General features: G+C 49.4%; 1 protein-coding gene across 2 annotated transcripts in view; it reads right to left on the minus strand.

Moving 5' to 3' along the window:
• Window positions 1–236: 236 nt before the first annotated feature.
• CHMP4B (charged multivesicular body protein 4B) overlaps window positions 237–27,977 on the minus strand; it is a 36,440-nt gene continuing 8,699 nt past the window's right edge. The window contains exons 2-6 of one of the 2 annotated variants that reach the window (XM_040981621.1): window positions 5,043–5,220; window positions 3,247–3,361; window positions 1,895–2,041; window positions 1,600–1,639; window positions 237–568 (exon numbers count right to left, since the gene is read on the minus strand). In XM_040981621.1, coding sequence (XP_040837555.1) covers window positions 504–568; window positions 1,600–1,639; window positions 1,895–2,041; window positions 3,247–3,361; window positions 5,043–5,220 — 545 coding nt within the window. In that variant the 3' untranslated portion in view covers window positions 237–503. The remainder of the gene's footprint in view (window positions 569–1,599; window positions 1,640–1,894; window positions 2,042–3,246; window positions 3,362–5,042; window positions 5,221–27,977) is intronic. The other variant, XM_040981622.1, reaches the window with a different exon arrangement.

Consider the following 27,977-nt stretch of genomic DNA (forward strand, 5'->3'; position numbering starts at 1 on the left):
TACATAGGGGACAGACGAGATACAGCTCTTGAGTCAGATGTGTCAGCACAGTGAAGGACAAAGACAAGCCTGCGGCTTTTAGAAAACGACCCTTCTGCCAGTACCTACAAAGATGCGCGATGCTCACCTGACTTCGGAGGACAGAGGCTACATTTACAGCTCACTCCAACTGCAAACCCACAGCCCTTTCTGTGCAGCAGCCAGCAGCGGAGTTAGCGTAGTCCAGAAGCTCAATGTTGGATTTGCAAATACAGTTTATTTTACAGAAATTGAACATTATAAACAGCAGGCACCTCCCACCCGCCCGCCCCCCTCCCTTGCCCGTCCCGTGGGGTGCAGGCCATGCGATGTGAGGGTGAGCAGCGATGCAGCCCTACTGCTTTGGAGTGAGATTCAAGAATGGTGGAGCTGGCCTGCACCACGCCGTGCCTGCCCCCACACGCACACGCCTGCCCGCTGCACAGGCCATCAGAGTCTGTCTGGGCCCAGCTGAGCTGGCCCAGTTACATGGATCCGGCCCAGTTTTCCAATTCCTTCATGTCGTCGTCCTCCTCTTCCTTCTTCTTGGCTGTATGATGAGAGAAAAACCATTTAGAGGGCTGCACGTGGTGCTTCCAACACGTCTCGGCTGGACACCTGGGCTGGGCCACACTGTGTCTGCCTTTCGGGGTCTGCAGGCCCAGACATAGGACCCCAATGCTTTCCCTACACCCAGCAGAGGAGGGCCAAACAGGGTGTCCTCAAGGCCTTAGTTTAGTGCACCCCGAGTGGTGGCACCTGAGGAGAGCTAAACCTTGCCAGCCCCAGCTACTCAGCAGCCTGACCAGCCCTCCGCATGGTGGGCGGCTGCCTGGTCTGAGTGCTGGATGCTGCCTTCACACATGGGGCAATGCCTCTTTACCCACGGGCAGGGGAGGTGACCACGCTCTCCGGGCCACGTCACACTGCTGTTTCTAGGGTCCTTCTATCCGGGGTGACAGGTTGTGGGAAGGAGGATAGAAGGACCAGGAGGAGGAGGTAAAAGTCATGCAGGGGTCTATAAAAAGCCAGAGCTGCACCCTTCCCACGCAGGATTCATCCAGGTACCACATGAGTACCACCAGGCACGGGGGCATCTTGGACTGGAACGCTCACACCTTGTAAAGCGCTGTGGCACCCAAAGCTCCCCCTTGTTTGGTAACTCAGAGTTTTGGAAAAAGCCCAGTCTCGAATAGAGGCCCTCAACTGCCTATGACCCCTGCCAGGGACATATACAAATATCTGGAGACAATTTTGGCTGTCATAACTCATGGGAGACTGGTTGCTTCTGGCATCTAATGGGAGGGATGCCAGGGTGCTGGTAAACAACGTAATATGAAGAACAGCCAGCCCACTAAAGAAATATCTGGTCACGTCCAAGGACAAAGATTAAGAAATCCTGTTACTGGCGTAAGTGTTGTGGTACAGTGGGTTAAACTGCCACCTGTAACACCAGGATCCCATATGAACACCAATTCAAACCCTGTCTATTCCAATTCTAATCCAGCTCCCTGCTAATGTGCCTGGGAAAGCTGTGGAACATGGCCTAAGTGCTTGGGCCCTTGCACCCATGTGAGAAACCTGAATAAGACTCCCGGCTCCTGGCTTTGGTCTGGCCCAGCTCCAGCTGCACGGGCCACTTGGGGCATGAACCAGCAGATAGGAGATCTCCTCGCCACAACTCTCACAAAGATTATTTATTTATTTTTAAAGAAAGAAACGCTGTTCCAGAGCGAAATCAAGAAAGGGCTGATGATGTCACCTCTTGGCCATCACACATCCTGCCTGGCTCTCGACCTGTGGCAAACTCTGGACCCAAATGGAAGCGAACCACCCACCAGGTCACCCACCTTCCACGGTGCGACTATGCCCAGACTCCAGGTAAGCGGTACTTACTGGGTTTTGATGGTAGGGCTATAGAAGGAACGTTTGGTAGAGGGACTGTTTCGGGTCCACTGATTTCCAGCAAATTCTTGTCTAGCTCCTCCTGTTCTAGCTCTTCTAATTCAGCCATGAGTTCATCCTGGTAAAGGGAATGCAGAAGTGAGCACTACCTGTGGCAGGTCCCTGACCTGAGGCTCGGTGGCCTCTGAGGAGGCCAGAGGGCAAGGAATGCCAGGTTCCACTCAGAGACTCAAATGTCCCCGACAAGCTGCTTCTGGTGGACAGGAGATCCTGTTGCGGGGCCACTGCTGTCCACATCCAGGGCCTCACACTAGACAACAGGCACCTTGGAAAGGGCGGGGGATCTTCTCCTCCCCACAGCTTCTTCTCACAGCTGGAGACAGTGAGTGAATATTCACGAATATTTGCTGGACTGAAACTACCTTGATGACTCCCTCAATCTCTAGTTGAAAACACGGAAACTGGTGCTGGGTGACAGCTGCAGGCTGTTTCCTCGGCTGTCCAATGGGAGGCAGCAGGAACAAGCTCAGTCAAGAGAACTCGACCTTTAGGTGGACAAATCTAAGATGGGGGAGGAAGGGGAGCTGGCACAGTGGTACAGTGTGTTAAGCTGCTGCCTGCAATGCTAGCATCTCATATGGGTATCGGTTTGAGTCCTAGCTAATCTTCCTGCCATCCAGCTCCTTGTTACTGCCCCTGGGAAAGCAACAGAAATGGCTTACGTGCCAATTGCACTGGGAAACCCAGATGGAGTTCCAGGTTCTTGGCTTCAGCCTGGCCCAGCCCATCATTGTGGCCATTTGGGGAATGAATGAGTAGCTGATAGACCTGTCTCTTTCTTCTTTCTTCTGTCTCTTAACTCTGTCATTCAAATAATTATATAAATGTTAAACAAAAAGAAAAGAAAAACCAGGGCCACTACTATATTTAAAAGCCCAAAAGACAGATGATCCCAAACCGCTACAGCAGAAATGGCAAGCAGCCACGGCAGGTCAGAAGCAAATGCCACCTCCCTGGTTTCACTTTGACGACGTGACAGGGCTACTTGAGGGCAAATCCTACAAGCCCCTCCAGGGCTCACCCCTTCTGCTGCTCAGACTCTGGACCCACCATGGCAAAGTGTGGGCTGACCACTTGCTGGGACCAAGCCGTGATCTGGGGCCTGCTGAAGGGTCCTGATGGAGGGCTCCCTTCCATCCACAGGTCACAGCACACCCTGCTGACATCCAAGCCACAACTCACGCCTGAAAGTTTTCCTCAACACATGAAGGGGCAGGAGGGTGTCAGCTGTCAGGTTTACGTGATGTGTACCGAGCCACTGACCTCGTCAAATTCTTCTCCGAAGCCTACAGGTTTAGAGATAGCTGTGGAAATCTCCTCTGCAAGCTCCTGCTGGTCAGCAATGTCCTGCATCAACTCATCGACTTTATCGATGTCCCTGTAAATGAGACAGACACACTGTCATATGGGTGGAAGGATCTGGGCAGAGAGCGTTTTCAAGGCAGGCCTTGCCACCCCGCCCCTGTCATTACTCCCTGTGAGAATTACTCGTCACTCTTGCCTTCCTCATTTCTTTCAAATAAAGGGTCAGAGAACCAAGGGGAAGGAAGTGTTAGCTCAGTAGTTAGCACAGCCACGGCCCACATGCAAATCAGTTCCTGTGGCAGATGAGACCACAGGATTTTTAACTCCACGAACAACCACTCTTCTTGAAGTCCAAGAGCAACAGTCTACAGGGGGAAGTAGAATTACCGATGATGAAAAAAAACACTCACAAGCCTTTCCCACCTGCTCCTCCACTAAGTGCCCAAGGGAGGGCAAACACAGAATTCTTATAAACTCGGACTGGGCCAGCACTGTGGTGCAGTATGCTAAGCTGCCACCTGTAACACCAGCATCCAATAGGAGCAAGTGCTGGTTCAAGTTCCGGATGTTCCATTTCTGATCTGGTGCCCTGCTAACATGCCCGGGAAAGCAGAAGGTAGCCCAAATGTTTGTGTTCCTGTCACCCATGTAGCAGTCCCAGGCTCCTGGCTTCGACCTGGCCCAGCCACCAGCTTGTTGCAATCATTTCGGGAGGGAAGCAGTGGATGGAAGACCTCTCTCCCTGCCTCTTCCTGTCACTCTGCTTTTTAAATAAGTAAAATAAATCTGTCAGTCAGACCGACAGACACATGCATTTCATTCAAAGCACACCCAGTACTGGCAGACAGCGCCCTCTACAGGGCAGCACAGACCCTACAACACCCTGCTCAGCCAGCACCTTCTCCTTGCCACCTCTCTGCTAGAGCAGAAGCAGCAAGCTTTCTCCACTGGGCAAAGTAAACACTTAAAACTTGTGGACCACAGTCCCTGTCGCAAATACTCAACCCTGCTGCACAACACAAAAACAGCCACAGACAGCATGAGCATTAGTGTGTTTCAAAAAAAACTCTATTTACACAAACACGCAGCAAGCCCACAGGTTGCATTTTGTCACCTCTTGTTTCAGAGCTGAGTATCCAAAAGGAACCACAGGGCTCCCAACATGGCAAGTGTAAGCACTATAACAAACGCAGAATTTCTTCCCCAGGAGAGCCTACCCTGGCCTCTAGTCCAACTTCAGCAAGCTTGATGCCTGTGAGAGTCAGTGGCCACAAGCAGGAGGAAGCAGACAGCCCCATTAAAGCAGGTATCAGAGCAGAGACCGGGAGCCCTAGGCTAACAGAAATACTTCACGGCCCCTGACAGCGTTTGGTGAAAGTCACTAACACTGAGCTTCACCCACAGGTTCCCTCGCAACCCAGGAAGTCAACTGCCTTTTCCACAACCCAGGTTTTCCACCAGAATATGCAGAGGGCCTGAGTGAGAGGACACCTGAGGCCCTTTCCAGCTTAAAAGCAGGCTCGCCACAAGGCCCAGGATTATGCAAGGTCTCCATTTCATAAGATCTGCTCCCGAAGGCAGAGGTTTACATCATCCACTTTACAAAGAGTTCCAAAAACACACTGAAACAAACTCAAGTATCTGAACAAGGAGGCCAAGGAGTGTGTCCACAGCCATGGCCTGCGCACCAGGCAGCCCCTGGCCAGCACTGCCCTGCTGAGTGGGGAAACCCTCCCAGCAGCATGAACACGCACATGTTGTCGTGGGCAGCCTTCATGGCCTTGGCGGCGTAGCCCATGTTCTTGAGCACCTCGGTGTTGGTGTTGGCGTTCTCCAGGGCCTCCCGCTGGAACTCGATGGTGGACAGCGTGCCGTCGATCTGTGCCAGCTGCTTCTCATACCTCTTCTTGCGCTTCAGCGCCTGGAGGGCGGCTGCAGGAGGAGAACACAGACTCTCAGCCGGCCAGGCCCCTCAGGGCCACGGCTCACCAAAGTCCTCCCTGACCCGCACAGGGGGTGTGACTCAGCTTTAATAATCTCTTCTACGTAAGCAGCACATTCAGTTTTCTAAGAAAATACCCCAAGCTCACATGCCTCAAAACACAGCCAGGAAACAAGCACGGGGGCAAAAGGTAACCAAAGTGTGGACGAGTGCCCCGAGACAGAACCTACTGAGCAAAAGCTGCCTTAGGTCCCAAGCCCAGGTCAGACCCCAGTGAGTCACTGAGCTGCCCTGACAGCTCCTGCAAGGGGTAAGTGGGTAACGTGGGCAAACGCCCAGCCCCTAAACATAGTAGACACCCTCAGAGCAAGGGAGCTCTAGCTATTACAAAGCAACTCTTCAGTCCATTTCATGATAACTAAATCACAAAACAGTAATGAACTGCCATACCAAACACTAGATCAATTTGGATTAAAACTCCCTCAAGCACTGTGGGAGGCAGCAAATGATGGCTCAAGTGTTGGATCCCTGCCATCCAAGTGGGAGACCTGGATGGAATTCCTGGCTCCCGTTTTTCAACTGCCTGGCAGTGATGGGCATGTGGGGAGGGAATCAGTGAATGGGAAATCTCTATCACTCTGCTTTTCAAGTAAGAAAAACTTAAAACAGTTCGCTCTTACAAAGCCAACAATGCAGTAAGTGGTGACAAGGCTTTCAGAAAGTAAAAACACAACACACAGTAACAACCTAATGATGTTCCCATATTCAAGAAAAGCGAAAAGTCCCATGCTGAAAGAGCACTGCATAGCTCAGAGAACAGCTAGACAGAACTCCCTACCACGGGCAAACCCAGAGTGGGAAGCCTGTCTTAGCAGCCAGCAGGTTAAGGAGATCATCTCCTTTTTTGTTGTTGTTATTTTAGGAGGTTTATTCCAGCAGGGTAGGAACAGGATGGGGTGGTGGGGAGGTGAAGAGGTAGGAGGAGGCCAGAAGAGGAGAGGGAGAGAGAGAGAGAGAGAGAGAGAGCCGCACCTGGAAACCTTTTTGTCACTCAGGTGGCAAGGAGATCATCTTGTTCTGAAATAACAGGCTTGACGTGAGGGGTTCCATGATGAGCTGGGCTCCATCTTAAGTGGGTGCCCCTCTACCCGTGACACTAACCTGGTGGAGAAAACAGCATCCTGCTTGGCAGAATGCTTGAACCCCTGGCTAGGCTGTTAAAGCAAGACCAGGAGAAAAATGAATTTTGCCTGAGACACCAACACAGGCTTCAAAGTTATTAACTGTTTTATCCTAAGGTAGTTTCGCATTAGCTCAGTCCCCCTCATCCCCATCCAGTCTGTGTTTTTGCCTCTATGACTCTGCTGTGCTGTAGCGCAGGTTTAGAGATCTCGGCCATGAGCTCCCTCTGCACATCTGCAAAAAAGGACTTCCAAATCTTTTTTTTTTAATTTTTTTTAAAGATTTATTTTTATTATTTTTTTATTGGAAAGGCGGATATACAGAGAGGAGAGACAGAGAGGAAGATCTTCCGTCCGATGATTCACTCCCCAAGTGAGCCGCAACGGGCCGATACTATGCCGATCCAAAGCCAGGAGCCTCTTCCGGGTCTCCCACGCGGGTGCAGGTTCCCAAAGCTTCGGGGCCGTCCTCGACTGCTTTCCCGGGCCACAGGCAGGGAGCTGGAAGGGAAGCGGGGCTGCCGGGATTAGAACCGGCGCCCATATGGGATCCCGGGTGTGCAAGACGAGGACCTTTAACCACTTGCGCCACCGCGCCGGGCCCAGGACTTCCAAATCTTAATCAATGCATGACTCTACTCTGTTTTGGCTTGCTTGGGTACAATAGTTCTAAGGCCCAGTCAAGATAAGTCATTCGGGCCCAGTGCAATGGCGCAGTGGTTAAAGTCCTCGCCTTGCATGCCCAGGATCCCATATGGACGACGGTTCTATCCCGGCGGCCCCGCTTCCCTTCCAGCTCCCTGCCTGTGGCCCGGGAAAGCAGTCGAGGACGGCCCAAAGCTTTGGGACCCTGCACCCGCGTGGGAGACCCAGAAGAGGCTCCTGGCTTCGGACCGGCATAGCATCGGCCGTTGTGCTCACTTAGGGAGTGAATCATCGGACGGAGGATCTTCCTCTCTGTCTCTCCTCTCTGTATATCCGCCTTTCCAATAAAAAAATTAAAAACAAAAATGTCAAGTTTTTATTAAAAAAAAAAATAGGACTTGCTCCAGCCCAACTCTGTTTCTGACTTCAGAAATTTGCTTTGATGTATAACCAAAGTCCAAAGGACCAAGCCCAATGTTTGCATAAACACACACTGAGCCTTATGTCCTGCCTTAACTTTGCATACGTGATGACTTGGCTAAAAAGCAAGGGATGGCCAGCGTGGTGGTGCATCAAGCTAATCCTCCGCCTTGCAGTGCCAACATACCAAAGGGACACTAGTTCATGTCCCAACTGTTCCACTTCTGCCCCAGCTCTGCCTATGGCCAAGGAAAGCAGCAGAGAATGGCCCAAGTCCTTGGGATCCAGTATCCATGTGAAGAACTAAAAGAAACTTCAGGCTCCTGGCTTTGGATCGGTTCAGTTCCAGCCATTGCGGCCACCTTGGAGTGAACCAGTGGATGGAAGATCTTTCAGTCTCTCTGTAACTATGATTTCCAAGTAAATTAAACAAATCTTTAAAACAAGTTAAGCTTGTCACGCCAGCATCCTATATGAGCATGCCATTTCTCACTGAGCTCCCTGCTAATGCAGCTGGCAAGCAGGAAATGATCCAGGTGCTTAGACACCTGCCACCCCTGAGGGAGACCCAGATGGAGTCAGACTCCTTGCTTCAGCCTGGCCAGTCTCAGCAGATGTGCGGCTACGCAAGAAGTGAACCAACAAACAGCTCTCCTCTCTGTAACTCTGCCCCTAGGAAGAATAAATTTTTTAAAAAGATTTATTTATTTTTATTGCAAAGTGAGATATACAGACAGGAGGAGACACAAAGAGGAAGATCCTCCATCTGATGATTCATCCCCAAGCAGCCTCAACAGCCAGAGCTGAGCCTATCCAAAGCCAGGAGTCAGAAGATTCTTCCAGGTCTCCCACGCGGGTGCAGGGTCCCAAGGCTTTAAGCTGTCCTTGACTGCTTTCCCAGGCCACAAGCAGGGAGCAGGATGGGAAGCAGGGCCACCAGGACACAAACCAGCACCTATATGGGATTCCAGTGCATGCAAGGAGACAACTTTCACTGCTAGGCTACCACACTGGGCCCAAAATGAATAAATAAATTTTTAAGACAGCAACAAAGTACCAGGTTAACAAGGAGCTGCTCATCTGAACCAAATATTCGATCAGGAACCTAAAACACTCTACTGATGATGAACACCCCCAGTTTCATTCACAAACAGAACGGTTTTAATAATTAAAATCTAACTGAAGCCAACAGAAGTTTAAGAGGTTGTTTTCAGATAGGGAAAAAAATAGTTCTTGAAATCTCCATATTTAATTATGCCTTTGCTGGTTCCAAGAGAGTAATTACAGCGGCAATTACAGAATCTAATAACCAGCTTTATTGGCCCTGAAAGCTGAGGCAAAAACAACTCCAATCACGTTGAAATAAACATTGGTCTCCAGACAGTTGCTTCATTAGATTCTCCCAACAGCTTTTTTTGGAGGGGAGATACACAAGATACACCCTAAAAAAGTAGAGGGGTGTTCACCTTTTTGCCCAGCACTGTTAGTGATCATACAGAGCCATCTTCAGAGAATGCAACAGTTCAAGGCAGTTAGGCAGGGCGCTCCCCGTTCCCAGGCACAGCAAGTCCAACTGCTATTTGAAGAGCTGTTAAGGAGGGTAACTCTGCCTGCCCAGACAGACTTGGGGGTAGGGAGACAGAGCCTGGGCCATACCGACAGAGGCCAAGGAGTCCTAAGGGTACTCCTTACTAGCAGCGAGATTCTGGCACACATGGAGGGAAGAAGGACCCAGAAACACACCCCGACTGAATGAACCAATGACAGAGCCCACCATCCTTCCTGACAGTGCACCTCTAGCGGAAGTCGCTGTGGGGAGACGTAGGACTGGTAACCTTTTCTCTCTCAGCATGGCAGCAAACCTCACACATGCTAGAGGACGATTCCACACAGGCACACCCTGGCATTTCCTGACCACACACAGCAGGCCACTGACAGGCAGTCAAGGGAAGCCCACGCAGCCCCGCTCCACTCATGTCAAAATCACATGGTCCTCCTTGCTCATTCTGGTGTAAATAAGCCTCAGCTGTCGAGTCACCCGCAGCCAGGGGAACTGTATGTGGCCTCCCAGCTCTCCTAGGCATGTCTGTTCTGTGTCCATGAGAAAGGAGAGGCCCAAAGTCAGAAGAGCAAAGATAACCCACCCACCGACAGGAATGAGTCTCTGTAACTGTCCTCACTCTACAGAGCAAGCAATAGTCACAGTCGGGCATCAAGAGCTCAGGGGGCTCAACAGGACACCTGGATACACTGAAGGCTCCCCCCGTCTGCCCCAACTAAGGAGGGCGATGCTCATTACAGGTGGTACAACCCGTCGGGACCCTGACAAGCAGGGGAACACTCAGGACTAGCATCCTGGTCTCCAGCCCCTGGCTCCCACCAGCACCTCAACTCTGTAACCTCTGAATGAAATTGCTATAAATAAACCAACAGTAGCTCCTGCCTTAAGGAAAACGTCTGCCAAATGCTCTTTCATTTATTTACCCTTGGCAAACACCATCTGAAGGCTCATGCTGACATAGGAAAGAAAAGGAAAGTTACCTGCTTTACTGCTTTAAGTCCCAAGTCAGAAGGAAAAAAAAAAAAAAGAACGGGAAAGGGATGGCTACTCTGCTTGGTTTGTGAATTGTTCCAGAGGGTAGGCGCTCATCCCTCTACCCTCACAGCTGTGCAGGGACAGAGCAGGCTGGCAGGACCGACCACAGTGTTCCTTGGCAGCCACACGGGGACCGTGTGCTCAGCGCCCAGGCTCACCTGCGCAGGAATGCTGTCCCCAGCACTGCCTTGTGGATGCCCACACAGCAGCAGAATGCCAGCCAGAGATGCGGACACATTTTTCAGAGCAGTCTCCTTGCCCGTGCTGCCTCTCCCTGGTCCCCTAATGTATTAACTCTCCTAGAGCTAATAAGCCCCATTTAGAACTGGTGTGTATGACCAATAAATCGGAGTCTGAAACCCTGCTGATTTCATCAGCAAACACACAGGGAATATGCCAGGAGTACCAGAAACACAAGGAAAACTCTGGAGAGAAACCAAGAAGTCCCTCACCTGTTTCATAGGGACAAAGATGAAAGAACGACACCAACAACAGGCTGGTGTTGTGGCGCACAGGTGTAACCACAGCACCAGTTCGAGTTCCAGGCTCTTGGCTTCTGCCTGGCCCAGCCGTGTATGTTCAGCCATTTGGGGAGTGAAACAGTGAACCAAAGATCCTCCTTCTCTGCCTTTCAGATAAATAAATCTTAGACAAAAAGAAGTCTCACAGTTAACAGACTCACAGAGTATAGCACCTGGGAAGGGCTGGGTGACATCAAGTCACAAAGGCTGTGGAGGGAATACAGCTGTCCTGCTCCAAACTTCAGCTATGCCATCAGGCAACCCTACACAAGGGATTTAAGCTCGCTAACTCTCCAGATAGCAGTAGCTGCCCCACAGGGTGACTGCGAGGATTCAAATGAGGAAGAATGTATGGGATGCAGCTGGCACAGGCCTGACCTGTGCAAATGCTCAACAGTCACTGGTATTGTTAACTCCAGACTCCTCAGAGCCTGTTTTAACCATGCCCACTGAGCAAGGTCGCTTGCTTCCCAGGGCCTCAGATCCTGCCCCAAAGGCATGGGAAGGGGGGTAATTCTCTCCAGCTCTAACAGGACTTGAACACAAAGGATCTTCAAAAAGCTCACAGGAATGTGCATTATGAAAATTGTGCTTTTAAAAGACTGAAAAAAAAAAAAAGAAAGAAAAGAACAAAGACTGTGCAAATTAAAAAAAAAATTTTTTTTTGCACTAAAACTTATAATTCCATTTCCCACACTGAGCCTTTTGGAGTACTCACCTATGAACCTATGTGTTTCTGAGATCCCCCAGTTAAAGCGCTGAAATGAACACAGAAGGGTTTTCTCTGCTTGACCCAGCTGAGATCCTCAAAATGTCATTAACACCCACATCCTTCACTGCCTGAGCATTTTCACAGGATTGAGTTTTCCTGTCCAGTGAAATCAGTAGCCTGGCTTTTCATGTTCAAAACTTCATAAACTAAGATTAGCGACTGACTGGCCTCTAACCTTAGCTGCCCAGCTGGACACAGTCAATGCTTAGATCCAATGGCAGCCACATATGTCCCTGGAGCAGCAGAGGCCACTGCGATTGTAAGCTGTGCCAGAAGCCTGGCCTTCTCCCTCCTGTAAAACATCCCAACACTGTGCACCTTTTTTTTTTTAAGATTTATTTTTATTGGAAAGTCAGATTTACAGACAGAAGGAGAAAAGAAAGATCTCCCATCTGCTGGTTCACGCCCCAAGTGGCCACAATAGCCAGAGTGGAGCTGATCCGAAGCCAGGAACCAGGAGCCAGAAACTTCCTCCAGGTCTCCCATGTGGTGCAAGGTCTCAAGGCTTTGGGCCGTCCTCGACTGCTTTCCCAGGACACAAGCAGGGAGCTGGATGGGAAGTGGAGCAGCCAGGATACAAACTGGCACCCATATAGGATCCTGGCACTTGCAATGTGAGGCTTTAGCCACTAGGCCATCACACAGGACCCCCACCTCCCCTTTGAACTTCTTCTCTCCAGCCACTGCTGGGAGACACCTAGTCCCTGCCCCCACTGACATGTCTCCCTGAGTGTTTTCTCTATCCTTTCCCTCTATTCTTCATCCCCAGTGCTTGAACTCAACCCTTCCACATGGATTCTTTTTTTTTCACAGAGTAACTTAAGCTAACACCTAGTGAAAAGGGAGAGAGCGCTACGGGGAGACTGGACGCTGCATGTGGGGTCCTTCCACAGGGATCAGCCTGGTGCAAGTAACAAACTGAACTTGACCCTGCACTCGCCGACATACACAGAAACCAAGTCTGAGGTCACCCAACTCCACCACTGGACTCAAACCCCAACCACAGGGAAAATCATAGTATCTGTAGTCCAACCTAGGGATGCATGTTTTGGGCTTGGGCCTCGTAAGTTGCTTGCTAAGCAGTGGAGAGCATGCCCAGATGCCCAGAGCAGGAGCATGACAGCCAGTTCACTTAGGCTAGCAGAGGATATGGAGTCCCTGATTAGATGATGGAAAGTAGAACAGGTTGAACAACGCTTCTGGTCAAGCTTTGCAGTATATTCCTGGGTTGTGAATGCACTAAGGTGGACTTGTTCATCAACAGACCTGGGAAGGATTTTCTCAACCCTGGAGCAACAAAACCAACAACTTCTCAGAATTATCAAAACTAGTCCAGTAACACCCCTGGAACACTTTCCTAAGTCAGAGTTTCTAGATGTCATCAAATGACCCCTATCCCCTGGTGCTAATGTTGTTTGACAGCAAAGAACAGATACCTTCCCCTTCTTTTGAATACTTTTTGAACAACCAGTGGGGTCAAAGAAGAAAGGCAATGAGAAATCAGAGATTATTTGAAACTGAATGAAAATATATCAACATTTGTGGGATGTCACTTACACATTAAAGGAAAAAGCATAAAAGCACACACTAGAGAAGAAAGCTTATCTAAAATTTAAAATTTGACCTTCCACCTTAAGCTAGAAAAACAGCAAGTTAAACTGAAAATAAGTAGAAGGAAATAATGATCAAAGAGGAAAAAAATGAATAAAATACAAAACAAAGGCAACAGATCATGACAATAAACATCTGGCTCCTGATCTAAGGGTCAATGAAATTTAACCTCCAGTTAGATGGATCTCAAAAAACTAAAAGATCACCAACATCAGGAATGAGAGCCATGATAACACTAAGGAGCGTACAGATATTAAAAGGACAAAGAAGGAATATTACAAATAAATGTATACCAACAAATTTGACCACTTGGATGAAATGGAAAAAAACATTTGAAAATTCCCAGTTGTAAGCAACTGCCTAAGTTGTCTTGTACATTGGCAAGTGTTACACTGCTGGGGAAAAAAGCAGCCAATAGCTGATGGGCATCCTGGGCCTGGTTAATGCCAAACCTGTGTTAACTATACCAGTGTGCCAGCCCAGTTGTCTTTTTTTTTCTTTTCTTTTTTTTTCAACACCTGGACTGGGTCCTTGAACTTGCCAGCAAGAACATGTCCTACTTAATGAAAAAGGCGGAGCAGTGGACACAGGCCCTGTTGTCAAAGGAGAATAAGGCAGTTCATTTGGTGCTGTACCAAAAGAACAGAACTAACTGGACAACTACCCCAAACAAACGATGACAACAGAAAATCTTGGTGAATGGAGCCAATGGACATTGGGAGGGTGACATCATCCTCGGATTGGTGAAATTGGCAGCATTCCAGAACTATCCAAACCACTTGGACAGAACCCTAGGAATATGTACACATTGAGACTCTGGGTTGATGTGAGGTGGCGGTTCCTCATCCCTGAGTACCGGGATGTGAGGAAAGTCGTGAGCGGTTTCCCCTTGTCTCTCTCCTTCCCCTAGAAACAACAAGAAGAAATAGCAAATTTGGAAGCAATGAATTCACCCAATTTTCCCTACACCTCAATCCTTCCCACCCTAATCAACCACATAATCATTATAAAAAATAAAATTCATAAAAAAAATACAAGGCAACACACAACAAAAATGAATCTTTAAAAACACAGGTTTATTTATTTGAAAAAAAAAAAAAAAAAGATATGTGGAAAACTCCATGTGCCTCCACAGAGGGAGTAAGAGATAATGGGCCAGGATACACCACCCTGGACCCTAGGCATGTAGCACATTGTTGTGTAGAAAACAAAAAGATACAGGGCCCGTTGTGATGGCTTAGTGGATAAACCATCGCTTTGCACATGCTGGGATCCTATATGGGTGCTGGTTACTGTCCCGGTTGTTCCACTTCCCTTCCAGCTCCTGCTTGTGGCCTAGGAAAACAGCAAAGGATGGCTCAAAGCCTTGGAACCCTGCACAGACGTGGGAGACCCAGAAGAAACTCTGGCTCCTGGCTCTGGATAAGCTCAGCTCTGGCCATTGTGGCCACTTGGGGAATGAACAAGCAGACAGAAGATCTTTCTGTCTGTCTTTCTGTCTGTAAATCAGCCTTTCCAATAAAAGTAAATCTTTAAAAAAAAAAGTGTTGTGTAGGGAACCATATTTCCCACCCTACCAAGCTGCGTGCCGAAGCCCTGACCCACATTCTCCTTTCTTACCAGACTCCCAGGCCTGTCAGCTAAGGGCCACTCAGCCTTAGTTACCTCTGAAAGGCCCTTCTCCACAAGCAGTCACACAGGAGTCAGGCCAGAGTGGCAGGCAAGGAACACACCTTTCAAATTGTGTACATTTACAGGATCATCTAAAAAAAGTATTGACAAAAACATAGCCAATTTCCACCTCATCCCCGGCCATGGAGAGGTGCATATTTAAAGCAGCAAACGTTTACTGAAGGCAACCTAATTATGCCTGGCAGTGGCGCAGCCTGGTTCCTCAGCCACACTTACTGGGGGTGACCAGGTTCTTGGCTGGGACAGGAGGGAAACTGCCTGCCCTTGGTTTCCGTTCCCAGGCCACTGGTTTTTCTTCTGCTACTTGAATGCATGCCAACCAGAGCCCTGTCTTCCTGAGCAGGCATGAGTGCACCCTGGCAACTAAAAACCAGTAGAGGTCTGGGGGCCAGGGACGTTTGTGGGAAGCGGGAGAGAACGAAACGTCAGCAGAAAAGCGTTCCCAGCAGGTGTGCTGGTCAGAAGAACAAAGCAAGAAACTAAACCAGCTGCTTCTCTTACAACAGAGACATGCTGAAGGGGTCACAGCAAGGAATGAGCTTCTCCACTCAAAGGGCACTCAGGGATGAAGAGCCGAAGGAGACGCTGGCTCTCTTCTAAAAGGCCCAGTCTTACCTTGGTCCACAGAACAGGGACACAGACCCTCGGGGTCCTGCAACCTTTCTGCATCATCTCTTTTCACGCTTCTGCAGTTGAACCAGAGTGTGAGCAGAGTCCTCCTGTTCATCTTATCCTGGGATCCCTCATATACAGCAGGTGCACAGGGACAATGGCTGGCTGGCCATACTCTTGCAGAGTAAACCCAACTTTGTTTATAGAGACAGGAGCAGCAGAGAGGTGCAGGGGCAGAGTAGGCACTCCGGAAACTGAGGCCGCTGAAGGAAGGTCTGTGGAGAGGTTGGTCCAGGAGCAGGACATATGGCTCCTGCCGAGTGCACATGCTCTGCTGGGGGTGGGAGACTATGAGCAAAAGCACTGTGTTCTAACAGCCCCTCAAACCCTCAGCCTTTACAAAAAGACCCAGCTATTCCGGCCACATGATGGGGGAGGCATGTGACCAAAGCCAAGCTGCAGAACGCCTCCCATTACAGTGTTTGGTCTGGTGTTGGGAGCACATGACCCCAGAAGCCAATCAAGATCCTTCCAGGGCTGTTCCGATAGAGCTGGGAAAGAAATGAGGAGGAGCCTTTCCTTCAGAAAACAAAGTCATGAGCCACAACTGCCTGCAGCTGGGGAAGTCCGTGACAACCAGCTCCACCCTGCCATTCCCAGTCATGTGAGTCAACAAATTCCCTTCCTGAGAAGTTCCTGGATCCTGGCTTCGGATTGGCATAGCATTGGCCATTGCACTCACTTGGAGAGTGAATCATTGGACGGGAGATCTTCCTTTCCGTCTCTCCTCCTCTCTGTATATCCGCCTTTCCAATAAATAAATAAATCTTTAAAAAAATAATAAAAAAAAAATAAATAAATTCCCTTCCTGAAAGGTGAGGCATCCTGACATGGGTTGGGGTTAAGTCGCTGGCAACCCAACAAGGGTGGTTAACATGAGATGCAGCTGGCATCCGATACCAGAGCACTTCTTATTCTATCCCCATTTTATAGATAAGGACATAGGCTCAAATCACTCCCCTTAATGGCATAAACCAAACACAAGCTCTTTTGCAGAAGAGTAAAACAGGAGGGGTACAATGTGGATGAACTTAATACCACAGAACTAAATGCTGCAAGTGGCTAAAGTGATCAATTTCATGCTATATATGTATATAAATTTTACAACTGAGGTCAAGAAGAGGAGCCAGTAATGTGGTTCAGGGGTTAAATTGCCGCCTGTGATGCTGGCATCCCCTGTGACTGCTGGCATCCCCTGTGACTGCTGGCATCCCCTGTGATGCTGGCATCCCCTGTGACTGCTGGCATCCCCTGTGACTGCTGGCATCCCCTGTGATGCTGGCATCCCCTGTGATGCTGGCATCCCCTGTGACTGCTGGCATCCCCTGTGACTGCTGGCATCCCCTGTGATGCTGGCATCCCCTGTGACTGCTGGCATCCCCTGTGACTGCTGGCATCCCCTGTGATGCTGGCATCCCCTGTGACTGCTGGCATCCCCTGTGACTGCTGGCATCCCCTGTGATGCTGGCATCCCCTGTGACTGCTGGCTCTAGTCTGGACGCTCCACTTCCAATCTAGCCACCTGCTGAGGCACCTGAGAAGATGTTCCAAGCGCTCTCATGAGACCTGGATGAAGCTCCTAGCTCCTGGCTTCAGCATGGGCCCAGCTGTTCCAGCCATTAGACGGAGTGAACCATTAAACAACATTTCTGTCTTCCTCTCTAACTCTGTATTCTAATAAAGAAATGAATCTTAGGGGAAAAAAAATCAGAATAATGGTTCCTGAGGTGTTTTTTTTTAATACCCTCACTTAGTTGATTAGGGTACAAAGGGTCAAAGGCTATAGGAAAGTGGGTAATACCATTGTTTCCACGCTAATACCATTTTTTCCCCCATGTCTGGGCTCAGGGGAGAAACAAAGGGAAAAGCCCCACCCAGCCTCTCACCCCGAGGTTCTTGAGTTTTTTTTTTTAATGTGGTCATACGGAACACTGTGGCTCATGTGAAAGCTGTCAGAATTAAGCTGGAGTTTCCTGTATCAACTCTAACAAAACACACACCCAAGAGGCTCTGAGAGAAGAGTACTTTTACATGTCTGAATGACAGTGACTATCACAAAGACTACAAGAATCACAAGTTGGGCCCGGCGCGGTGGCGCAGTGGTTAAGGTCCTCGCCTTGCACGCCCAGGATCCCATATGGGCGCCAGTTCTAATCCCGGCAGCCCCGCCTCCCATCTGGCTCCCTGCCTGTGGCCCGGGAAAGCAGTCAAGGACGGCCCAAAGCTTTGGGACCCTGCACCCATGTGGGAGACCCAGAAGAGGCTCCTGGCTTAGGATCGGCATAGCATCGGCCGTTGCGGCTCACTTGGGGAGTGAATCATCGGACGAAAGATCTTCCTCTCTGTCTCTCCTCTCTGTATATCCTCCTTTCCAATAAAAAAATAATAAAAATAAATCTTTAAAAAAAAAAAAAAGAATCACAAGTTTACAAACACTGTCACAACCTTATTACAATGGTGCTGCTTCAAGGACACGTGCTAGCAACGGGCTGCTCAGCCCTGGGCTGTCACTCGCTGTGATCATTGTTTCAAGATACTTTCTGTCAGTCTCATTTTTACCTCTAACAACCTCCCCTCTTTGAAATATGCATAGTTTATTATAGCACATGAATTCTCACTGAAATTCCATTCTCAAATAAAACTTAGTTTCCTTGGATTTTTTAGCCTCTGTATTTCTCTTGTTCTGCACTTAAAACTGTGTGTGTGTGAGAATAATAACACTGGATGATTACTAACTCCAAACTGCACAGAATTACCAGACTTGAAACACCAGGCAAACATAACGTCTGTTCTTTTGAACAAGTCAGCAATGCCAGATATTAAATTGATCATGTAGGAAAGAATGCCAAAAAAGAAAGGGGCTCAGCACGGTATAGTGCCTAAAGCCCTAGCCTAGCACGCTCCGGGATCCCATATGGGCACCAGTTCTAATCCCGGCAGCCCCACTTCCCATCCAGCTCCCTTCCTGTGGCCTGGGAAAACAGCTGAGGATGGCCCAAAGCCTTGGGACTCTGCTCCCATGTGGGAGATCCAGAGGAGGCTCTAGTCTCCTGGCTTCGAACTCAGCTGAGTTGATCAGGAGCCAGGAGTTTCTTTAGGTCTCCTATGTGGGTGCTGGGTTCCAAGGCTTTGGGCCATGCTCTACTGCTTTCCCAGGCACAAGCCAAGGAAGTGGACGAGTCGGGAATAGAACCAGGACAGGAACTGGTGCCCATACAGGATGCTGGTGCATGCAAGGTGAGGACTTTAGCCACTAGGCTATCGCACCAGGCCCATATAGGTTTATTTCAGCAAGTTGTTTGAAACTCTTGCCTTAAGCAAGGGTGCCACAGTGATATCAGTAATACACAATTTTTTCACACTGTCAAATATTTAAAAGGTCCTTTTGCACTTTCTTCCACACTGATCAACAAACAGATTCAGTCCACATTTGATCTATGTACTGGGTCGGCCCCAGCTATTGCTTCACAGACTGACACCTCAGGTGGAGGGGGTGGAGGGAGCCTGAGGCCGACTTCCCCAAGTCATTAGAATGCCTGCAGTGCAGTCAGAGGTCCCTCCCCCACACCTGCAAATCTGGTCCAGGGCATCTGAGCAGTACTGTTACCATTCTCTGTAGTCAGCACAGGTACCCTGAATCACAAAACTCAAGATGCTGGATGCTTAGCCTCCTGCTGGGGGGCTCCCAGCGTCCTCCCTCACACGACTGATGGCCTCAAAGTCTTCTCTGCTTCCCCACTGTCACCTCCCCAACCTTCCTCAGAACTTTACTCCTCTCCACTCCAAATACAGTGACGAAGGAGAGGCAGGGAATGCTGCTACCACCCCATTCACCCTCCTTCCTGCCATCGCCCGCGTTGGCCAACCTGCCCGGCTCACCCTACTGGACACCACTCTCGAGCACCCACATGCTCTGCCCACGTGAGACCTGGTTCTGCTGCCAACCAGCCCTGTTCCTCACCTGTGAAACGGGAGTGACGGCACAGGCCCAGAGGATCCCAGAAGCCCCTGTATCTCCAAAACACGGTAGCTCATAAGCACCTGAACCAGGCCCGGCTAGCTGAGCCATCGCCCTTCCGCCTCTCTATCTACTGCCTGCACATGCGCCGAGATGTGGCTCTGCAACACTCAGATGTCCTGGGTTATCTCTTCATGTTGAGCCTACCCCCGGCGCTGCTCAACTCCTGCAGCAGACGCTTTAAAGGTTGGTGTGTCTAACACCAACCACAGAGCGTTAATCTTTGAAACAAATGGCTTCTCATACCCAAAAAGAATCAGAAAAGTCTTTCATGGGTCTGTTTTCACACGGTAGAAATTTCTGTGTTTTAAATTGCCCAGATTTGTATAGTCTGGTGATCTCGAGCTCCTTGGCGGAGGAAGCCAGCAGTTAGAGCCTGGGGGGCACTCGCGATTCGCTGTCTTCTCTGCAGCCGAGTTCACCCCTGTCTCCCTGGGAAGAAAGCAAGGCTGAGCAAACAGTGTAGACGTAGATTTTCAGCTGCGCCTGCAAGTCTCTAAATGTTTCCACGTGGTCTGAGAACTAAGAAGCTGAAGTTCCTAATCTTCAAAACCCATTATTGAAGGCCAGCACCGTGGTGGAGTAGGCCAAGCCTCGTTTGTGGCACTGGCAGCCAACATGGGCATCGGGTCGTTTTCTAGCTGTTCCACTTCCCATCCAGCTCCTTGTTAACAATCTGACAAAACAGTGGAGGATGGCTCAAGGCCTCGGATTCTTGTAATCACGTGTAAGACCAGAAGAAGCTCCTGGCTCCTGGCTTCAGGTCAGCTCAGGTCTGGCCATTGTGGACATTTAGGGAGCGAACCAGCAGGGGCAAGATCAACTTCTCTCTGCACCACCTTCTCTCTCTGTAACTCTGCTTTTCAGATAAAGATAAAATAAATCCGCTATTTAATAATTATTATTAGCTGAGAAACAAACAGTTCCCACCTGTGGTTCACCCTTACACACTTTCAACAACCCCCAGCAGGGAGCCAGGACCTCAGCTGAAATCTCCCTCAAGGGTGGCAGGAACCCATTACCTAAGCCGTCACCTCTGCTCCCAGGGTCTGTGCAGCAGGAACCTGGATCAGGAGCAGAGGAGCTGGGAATCATACCCAGGTACTCTGGGACACTGATGACTCAACCTGCATCTCTACCACAAGGCCAAAGCTGCCCCTGCTGCTCATAACCTCGTTTCTCCCCCATGTCTACAAACACTGAAGGGATTGAGAACACTTCAGTGTGAACATAAATACACACACCCTGTCTTTCTCTGGCAGAGGCGCCACTGCCTCCAGGCCTCCTCTGTGAGCCCTTTACACCCTCTCCCCTGGACTCCAGTCAGGATCCTTGATGGGCTGTGAGTCCAAGACAGAGGCCAAACATCTCCGTTTCCTGGACTGGCAACACCCTGCACAGTACCCTGCACGAGGAGGAGCTTGGGAAAGTGAGGGAATGAGTAACAGGATCGATAACCCCGGATGTTCTTAAAGGGGACAGAGCAGATTTTGCTGCTCTCTCTAGTCCTGCGCAGCTGGTGAACTGGAAACACTTCACACCTCGATCTGGGTGGTTATCATACGATGTACACATCTGTACAAAATGCATGAAGGAGCCCGGCACAGTAGCCTGGCAGCTAAAGTCCTTGCCTTGAATGTGGCAGAATTCCATATGGTCGCTGGTTCTAATCCTGGCAGCCCTGCTTCCCATCCAGCTCCCTGCTTGTGGCCTGGGAAAGCAGTCAAGGATGGCCCAAAGCCTTGGCACCCTGCACCCACGTGGGCAGGTGCAAGATCAACCTATGGGCTCCTGGCTCTGGATTGGCACAGCACCGGCTTTGGCGGTCATTTGGGGAGTTAATCATCGGACGAAAGATCTTCCTCTCTGTCTCTCTTCCTATCTATATATCTGCCTTTCCAATAAAATTAAGTAAATATTTAAAAAGAAGATGGAAGTTCCTGCCCTCCCAAAGCTGAAACAAAACCAAAGTTCCGAAGTCCAAGATGGCAGTGCTGAAAGGTGGTCACAGCCACAGCAAGAGGAAGAGCGCAGGTCACCCAAGTCCCAGAGGCCTAGGGACTTCTACACCTGCAGGAGCAGCCTGAACAGCCCCAGGAGAAAAGAGCTTGACCAGGAGGATGTCAACAAATTCCTCGACCACTAAATTGGCCATGAAGATGATAGAAAACAAACTTGTGCTCATGGTTGACATGAAGGCAAAAAGCATTAACTCAAACAGGCTGGGAGAGACTCCGCGACATTGATGTGGCCACGGCCACCGCCTGGGTCAGGTTTGATGAAGAAGGCCTGCTCAGCCGACTGCTGAGGACGGTGCTCTGCACGTTAACAAAACTGAGACCAGCTCAGCTGGCTAATTCTAAATATGTCTTCTCATCATTAAAAAAAAAAAAAAAGGCACCAAAAAAAATTACCCTCTATATGCCACCTATCTCTTAGGTCTCCATAGATTTCTCAGTCCTCTTTAGTGTCCTTAAAATGGGCTGAAAGTAGGAATTATTCCAATCCCTTAAGCCCCTGCAATGTTGGGATAGTGCCTTGTTCAGCCTAGCGACACAGTCAGAAACGTAGAAGCAGTAAGACCAAGGGTTTTTTGATCCCCACCCAGGCTGTGCCAGCCCACCAAACCAACAGTCAACCAGGATGCAAAACAACCCCTGAAACAGCCAATGCTTGTTCCACGTCTCTGTAGGTTGGCTTTCTGAATGGCAACTTTATCTGCAAAGCCACTCTGGCTGGGGTGGTCATTCCAATCAGCACTGGCTGAAAGCAGGGAGGCAGCAGCAGAACTTGCTGGAATGAGACAGGTGTCAGTGGAGCCAGGTCCAGCTTTGCTGTGAGCTGTGCCACTTAAAATGGGTTTCCTACACTTCTCTGAGCCTGGGATTCCCTCTGAATGAGCTCTAAAGGCATGTGATTTCCACGCTGTTAGGAGGCTCCCAGGAATGTTCTGTGAAAGTTAACAAAGGGAATAGGCTTAAGAAAATATAAAAGGGGGCTCAGCACGGTAGCCCAGTGGCTAAAAGTCCTTTCCTTGCACACACTGGGATCCCATATGGGCACCGGTTCTAATCCTAACAGCCCTGTTTCCCCTCCAGCTCCCTGCTTGTGGCCTGGGAAAGCAGTCAAGGACAGCTTAAAGCCTTGGGATCCTGCACCTGTGTGGGAGACCTGGAAGAAGTTCCTGGCTCCTAGCTTCGGATTGGCTCAGCAAACACCGCTGTTGCAGCCTCAAGGGAAGTAAATCAGAGGGCAGAAGATCTTTTTCTCATCCTATCTGTATATTTGACTTTCCAATAAAATAAATACATCTTAAAAAGAGAAAATGCAAAAGGGAGAGCTGTCTGAATGGGTACTGAGAGATGAGGAATTAAAGCCTCTGATTTAGAACCAGGCAGGCTCAGCTGCTTCCGGCGGAGTGAGGACTTGGACTGAACATGAGACCTTGGTGGAAAGGCCACAGTTCTTTCCCAATATCACTGGTTGCCAAACCACCATCCTGAAAGGCATAGTAAAATGACTGAGTCAGGCCAGCTCTTAGAAGCTGGTTCCTCTTTTTACTCTCCTTACAGAGAAGATAAACCCGTTCGTACTATGTCCCCCCAAAGATGAGTCATAAGGAAGTCAAGTCCCGCCATAAGGATGCACCCCAGTGTGTTTAACTGGTCCCCGCTCTGATCTTCACTGATCCTCGCTGGGTGGTGCTCAGCCCCACAGAAACGCTTCACCTGCCAAAGAGCCACAGCAATGGCGGAAGCAGGCTGCTGACCCAAATGAGGCTCAGGAGAGCAGCTAAAATCCATTATTCAGCTCTGGCCTCTGAACCAGGGAATCAAAATGGGAAACTGTCCAGCAACTATGAAAAACCGCTCACGGCTGCCCTCCACTTCTACAACAGCCAGGGATGTACCCAAGCTGTTAACAAACAAAACGAATGCCGAGCTACTCTATTTTTGTGCAGCAGAGCAACACTTGGCTCTCTGAGGGTTACCATAATATGGTACTTGTTGACTCAGAGTGTTAGAGCAGGAAGGAATCTTAACACTCATTTGCTCCATCCTCCTCAATATGGTGGTGAGAAAAAAAGGCCCAGCTGGTGGAGGCATTTACCCAAAGGTGCCCAGTTACGGTCAAAACGAGAGACTGGGTGAAGAGTATCAAAGTCCAAGGCTCTGCCGGATCATCCGGGGCATCAGAGGGAGCAGCCAGGGAGGGGGAAGCCACAGGAAGCTGGGAGCTCAGCGAGCAACACGACAAGGAGGTCTCAGAATTGGGGGAATGGGATAAAAAAACCTAGTATGTAACTAGCTCTGTGTCCAATCACAGCTGAACACGAAGGGAAGACGAAATAATCCTGAAGATACCAAGCAGGAGGTTCTGCTCCGGGGCTATGGAGGAGCTGGCTGTGATTCAGGGACATCTGTGTGACCTGTCCACTCTGCCGCTTACCTCAAAATAAGAATACTTCTTGTTAGAGAAGCTGAGTGTTTCAGGTAAGAGGCTCTGCAGAGACTCCAGTTCAAGGCCATCATTTTAAGTTTTCCTTAGACTCATGCACCATTTGCCAACTACTACTAGAAACTTAGAGCTCCTTTCTAGCCAAATGCCTCTTGTTTTGATTACAAATGCCCCAGTGTGTAGCTGCTGAGAGAGCGGCATGAAGGACTCTGGGAAGCCTCTGGGTTTTTTATTTTCCCGGAGTGTGGAGATTTCCATTTCAAGTGTGGAGACAGTTCATAGTTTCATAAGCCTAAGTTTTTGGGCCTGTTGTTTTCTCAAATTTCCTAGTGATTCCTGAAGTGCGCAGGCTATGAGTCCGTGGGACTCACGCTCACCGTGGCAGTGCCCTGAGCCGACACAACGGACATACCACCAGTCACAAAAACATCAACCACTTGACCACTTCCCATCACTTATGTAAGACACGGTCCTGGGACAGATGTACAACAGGGAGTATTCAGTGTATATTGGCTAAAGGAAATTTCATCTGTAACTGCTCAATTAACAGGTCAGAAAAGGACAACCACATGAGCATTCCACATGTTCTGGAATCAGCGAGGCCTCTAACCTGCACTGAGGACCCCTGAGTTAATGAAGGATGCAGGCCTGGGTCCCAGCCCTGGGCAGACTCCCAGAAAGCAACCCAGGGACATCCTTGAGCTGAGTCTCTAAACTCTGACCTCCTCAGCAGAACAACAAAAAGGGTGGGACTCAAAGTACCCTAACAGATCCTCCCTGCTCTCCGCCATCCTCTCACGCCTCACCAATCTGAAGCTCCAGACTGCCTGCCTCAGCTTGGCAAGATCAGAGCAGTGGTGTCCAGCGCAATGGCCTAGTAGCTGAATCTTCGCCTTGCACCCACCAGGATTTTACAGGGGTGCCGGTTTGTGTTCCAGCTGCTCCACTTCCCATCCAGCTCCCTGCCTGTGGCCTGGGAAGGAAGTAGGGAATGGCCCTAGTCCTTGGGCTTTTGCACCCATGTAGGAAACCTGGAAGAAGCTCCTGGCTTCAGATCAACTCAGCTCCAGCCACTGCGACCCTTTGGGAAGTAAATTAGTGGCTGGAGGATCTTTCTCTCTGTATCCTGTATCTTTTTCTCTGTGTATCTGCCTTTCCAATCAAAAAAAAAAAATAATTATAAAATAAATCTTAAAAAGAAAAAAAGATCAGAGCAGTGGTTCCTGACTGAGGACTTCTAACCCTTCAGGGACATTCAGCAATGACATTCTGACTGCCATTCCTGGACCTGTACGCTATGGACATCCGCTGAGGGGCAGGGCCCGGAAGACGCTGTTGAAACAACCTACTGTGCACAAAGACCATCTGAGATGGCAAGGCAAGACTGAGCCACGCTGCTCTAGGCATCTCAGAGAAAACAGGCTTCCTGTGGAAAAGCATGGAAGCCAGGCCGGGAAGAGCACAACGCAGCCAGACAGCAGAGAAGGAAGACAGGCTCTCACCCAGCTCAGAAGTGCACGACGGCCTCCTCCTGTCTCTCTAGCCTTAGAGCCTCTGTCCGCAACGGGAGGCACTCCAAGGTTCACCCCACCCCAGCTGTCCTCGTTAACCTGACCTATTCCTCCACTGACACACAGCCCTGCTGAAGCTGACAGGGGAATATGAAATTGATCATGCATGAAGGAGCCAGGAGAACAGGAAAACACCAGACATGGCATCTACCGCGGGTTCTAGGAACTGGTGTGGAAATGCCGAAGGAAAAGTGATCACCTACAATGACAGCATCCCATATGTGGGTATATGTGTCCCAGCTGCGCCACTTCAGATCCACCTGCTTGCTAATATGTCAGGAAAAGCAGCATAGGATGGCCCAATTGCTTGTGCCCTGCCACCCCTTACACTGAAAGAACTCCAGCAAGTTCTAGCTTTGACTCTGTCTTTAAGGAAAAAACTTCATTGCTTTGTGCCTCAATTTCCTCAAACACTCAGGTATTCTAACTCCAGATATGTTAAGCAACCTAGGACAGCACACAGCCTGTGTACAAAATTGTTTTTTTAAAAAAAGCTTTATTTTATTTTATTTTTTTTTATTGCAAAGTCAGATATACGGAGAGGAGGAGAGACAGAGAGGAAGATCTTCTGGTCCATGGTTCATTCCCCAAACGACCTAAACGGCCTAAGCTGAACCAATTCAAAGCCAGGAGCCAGGAGCCTCTTCCGGGTCTCCCAAGCAACTGCAGGGTCCCAAGGCTTTGGGCCATCCTCGACTGCTTTCCCAGGCCACAAGCAGGGAGCTGAATGGGAAGTGGGGCCACCAGGATAAGAACCAGCGCCGATATGGGATCTCAGCATGTCCAAGGCTTTTGCCACTAGACCACTGTGCCGGGCCCTCAAAACTTTTTTTTTTAAGATTAATTTATTTATTATTGGAAAAGCAGATTTCTAGAGAGAAAGCCCTTTGTTCACTGGTTCACTCCCCAACTGAACTGAGCCGATCCAAAGCCAGGAACCAGAAGCTTCTTCCAGGTCTCCCACACGGCTGAAGGGCCCCCAAGGCTTTGGGCCGTCCTCTACTATTTTCCCAGTTGCAAGCAGAGAACTGGATGGGAAGTGGAGCAGCTGGAACATGACTGACATCCACATGGGATCCCAGCACTAGAAGGCAAGGATTTAGTCACTAAACTATTATGCCTGGCCCAAAATCTCTCAAACTTTAACAGGCACAGAAATCATGTGGGGAGCTCAGAACAAGGCAGGGTCAGGATGAGTTCTGAAAGTGTGTCTTTCTTTCCTCCTCATTATTATTATTCTTTTTTTTTTTTTAATTTGTTTGCTTATTTGAAAGTTACATACAGATAGAGAGACAGAGAGTGAGAAAGATCTTCCATCCACTGGTTCATTCATTCCCTAAATAGTCAAAAGACCCAGGGCTGAGCCAAGAGCTTCATCTGGGTCAAGAACATCATCTGGTCTCCCACGAGGGGTAGCCCAGGCACTTTGGTCATCCTCTGCTGGTTTTCCAGGCCATTAGCAGGGAACCAGATCAAATGTGGAGCAGACTGGACTAGAACTGGCACACATATGGGATGGTGGCACTGGTCTAAGAGTGTGCACTTCTGACAATTTCCCAGACATGACCGTACTTAGAGTGATGAGGCTGTAATAGTATGATCCACTTCTGTGGGAGACGAAGCTGACCCAAGGAGGAGGTGGTTTACCCAGGATCACAAAAGCAGCAGGTGGCAGAGGCGGAAGGTAAGCTCAGGTCTTCAGCCCCACACCCAACACCTGTTACACTGTACATGCCAGCAGCCACAAACATAGAGATTTACAGTTTTCCTCCATCCCTGCTCTGATTAGCTTGCCAGCCAGCTCTGCCCTCTAAGTAGGAAGGAGGGCAAGCTAGAATTACCAGCAGTGGGAGAATCAAGTCAGCCAGATGCTCTTGTTAAGAACTTAAGTAATTCAAAGGTTCAGCTAAGACCCCTTAAGAAGGGCCAAACGAACAGAATGCTCAGTCCTCTACTAACACGTGGCCACAGGAAAGTACGACTGCTTAAAGAAAAAAAAAAAACAAAAACTGGGAATTATCAGGACTAAGAAGCATATGGAACCAAATTAACTATCAACAAACACACAGCTTGGCTCAGATTTCTGGGCTGTGCTACTCAAGTCTTGGCTGGAATATTCAGAGTATTCAGCTTTGCCCCTCTACACCCTTAGAGCAACACGAATGGGAGCAGAATCAACCGAGGGTAACAAGAAAGGAACAGACACTGCAGGCAAGAAACCACCTAGGGAACTGGCCAGCTCAGACCAGAGCATGCAGGCTTGCAATCCAAGCATCAGCTGTCTCCATCTGTCATGTGAGGGGGCATCATACCTGCTTCATGGTCCCAAGAGGCAGCTGTTTCCCAGTTGGCTGGGATTTGTCCCCTGGCCTCCTGAATGCAAATCAAAGACTGTTCCCACCAACCCAGGCTGCTTTCCTACGAAGCTGCACTCCAGCAGACAGACCTCATTCCAAGTAAGAAAGGTGATTTCACAGTCAGAGCTGCCCAAAGACAGGCTAGACTGATGTGTGGAAAGGTGAGCATCTAACAAACCCTATCAGCAGAGGGGTTCAACCAGAGTAATCACTTCACATTCCCTGCTGTGCAG

The sequence above is a fragment of the Ochotona curzoniae genome, unplaced genomic scaffold, assembly GCF_017591425.1.
Source record: "Ochotona curzoniae isolate NIBS_2020 unplaced genomic scaffold, NIBS_Ocur_1.0 contig_3520, whole genome shotgun sequence".
In the NCBI taxonomy this organism is placed as follows: Eukaryota; Metazoa; Chordata; class Mammalia; order Lagomorpha; family Ochotonidae; genus Ochotona; species Ochotona curzoniae.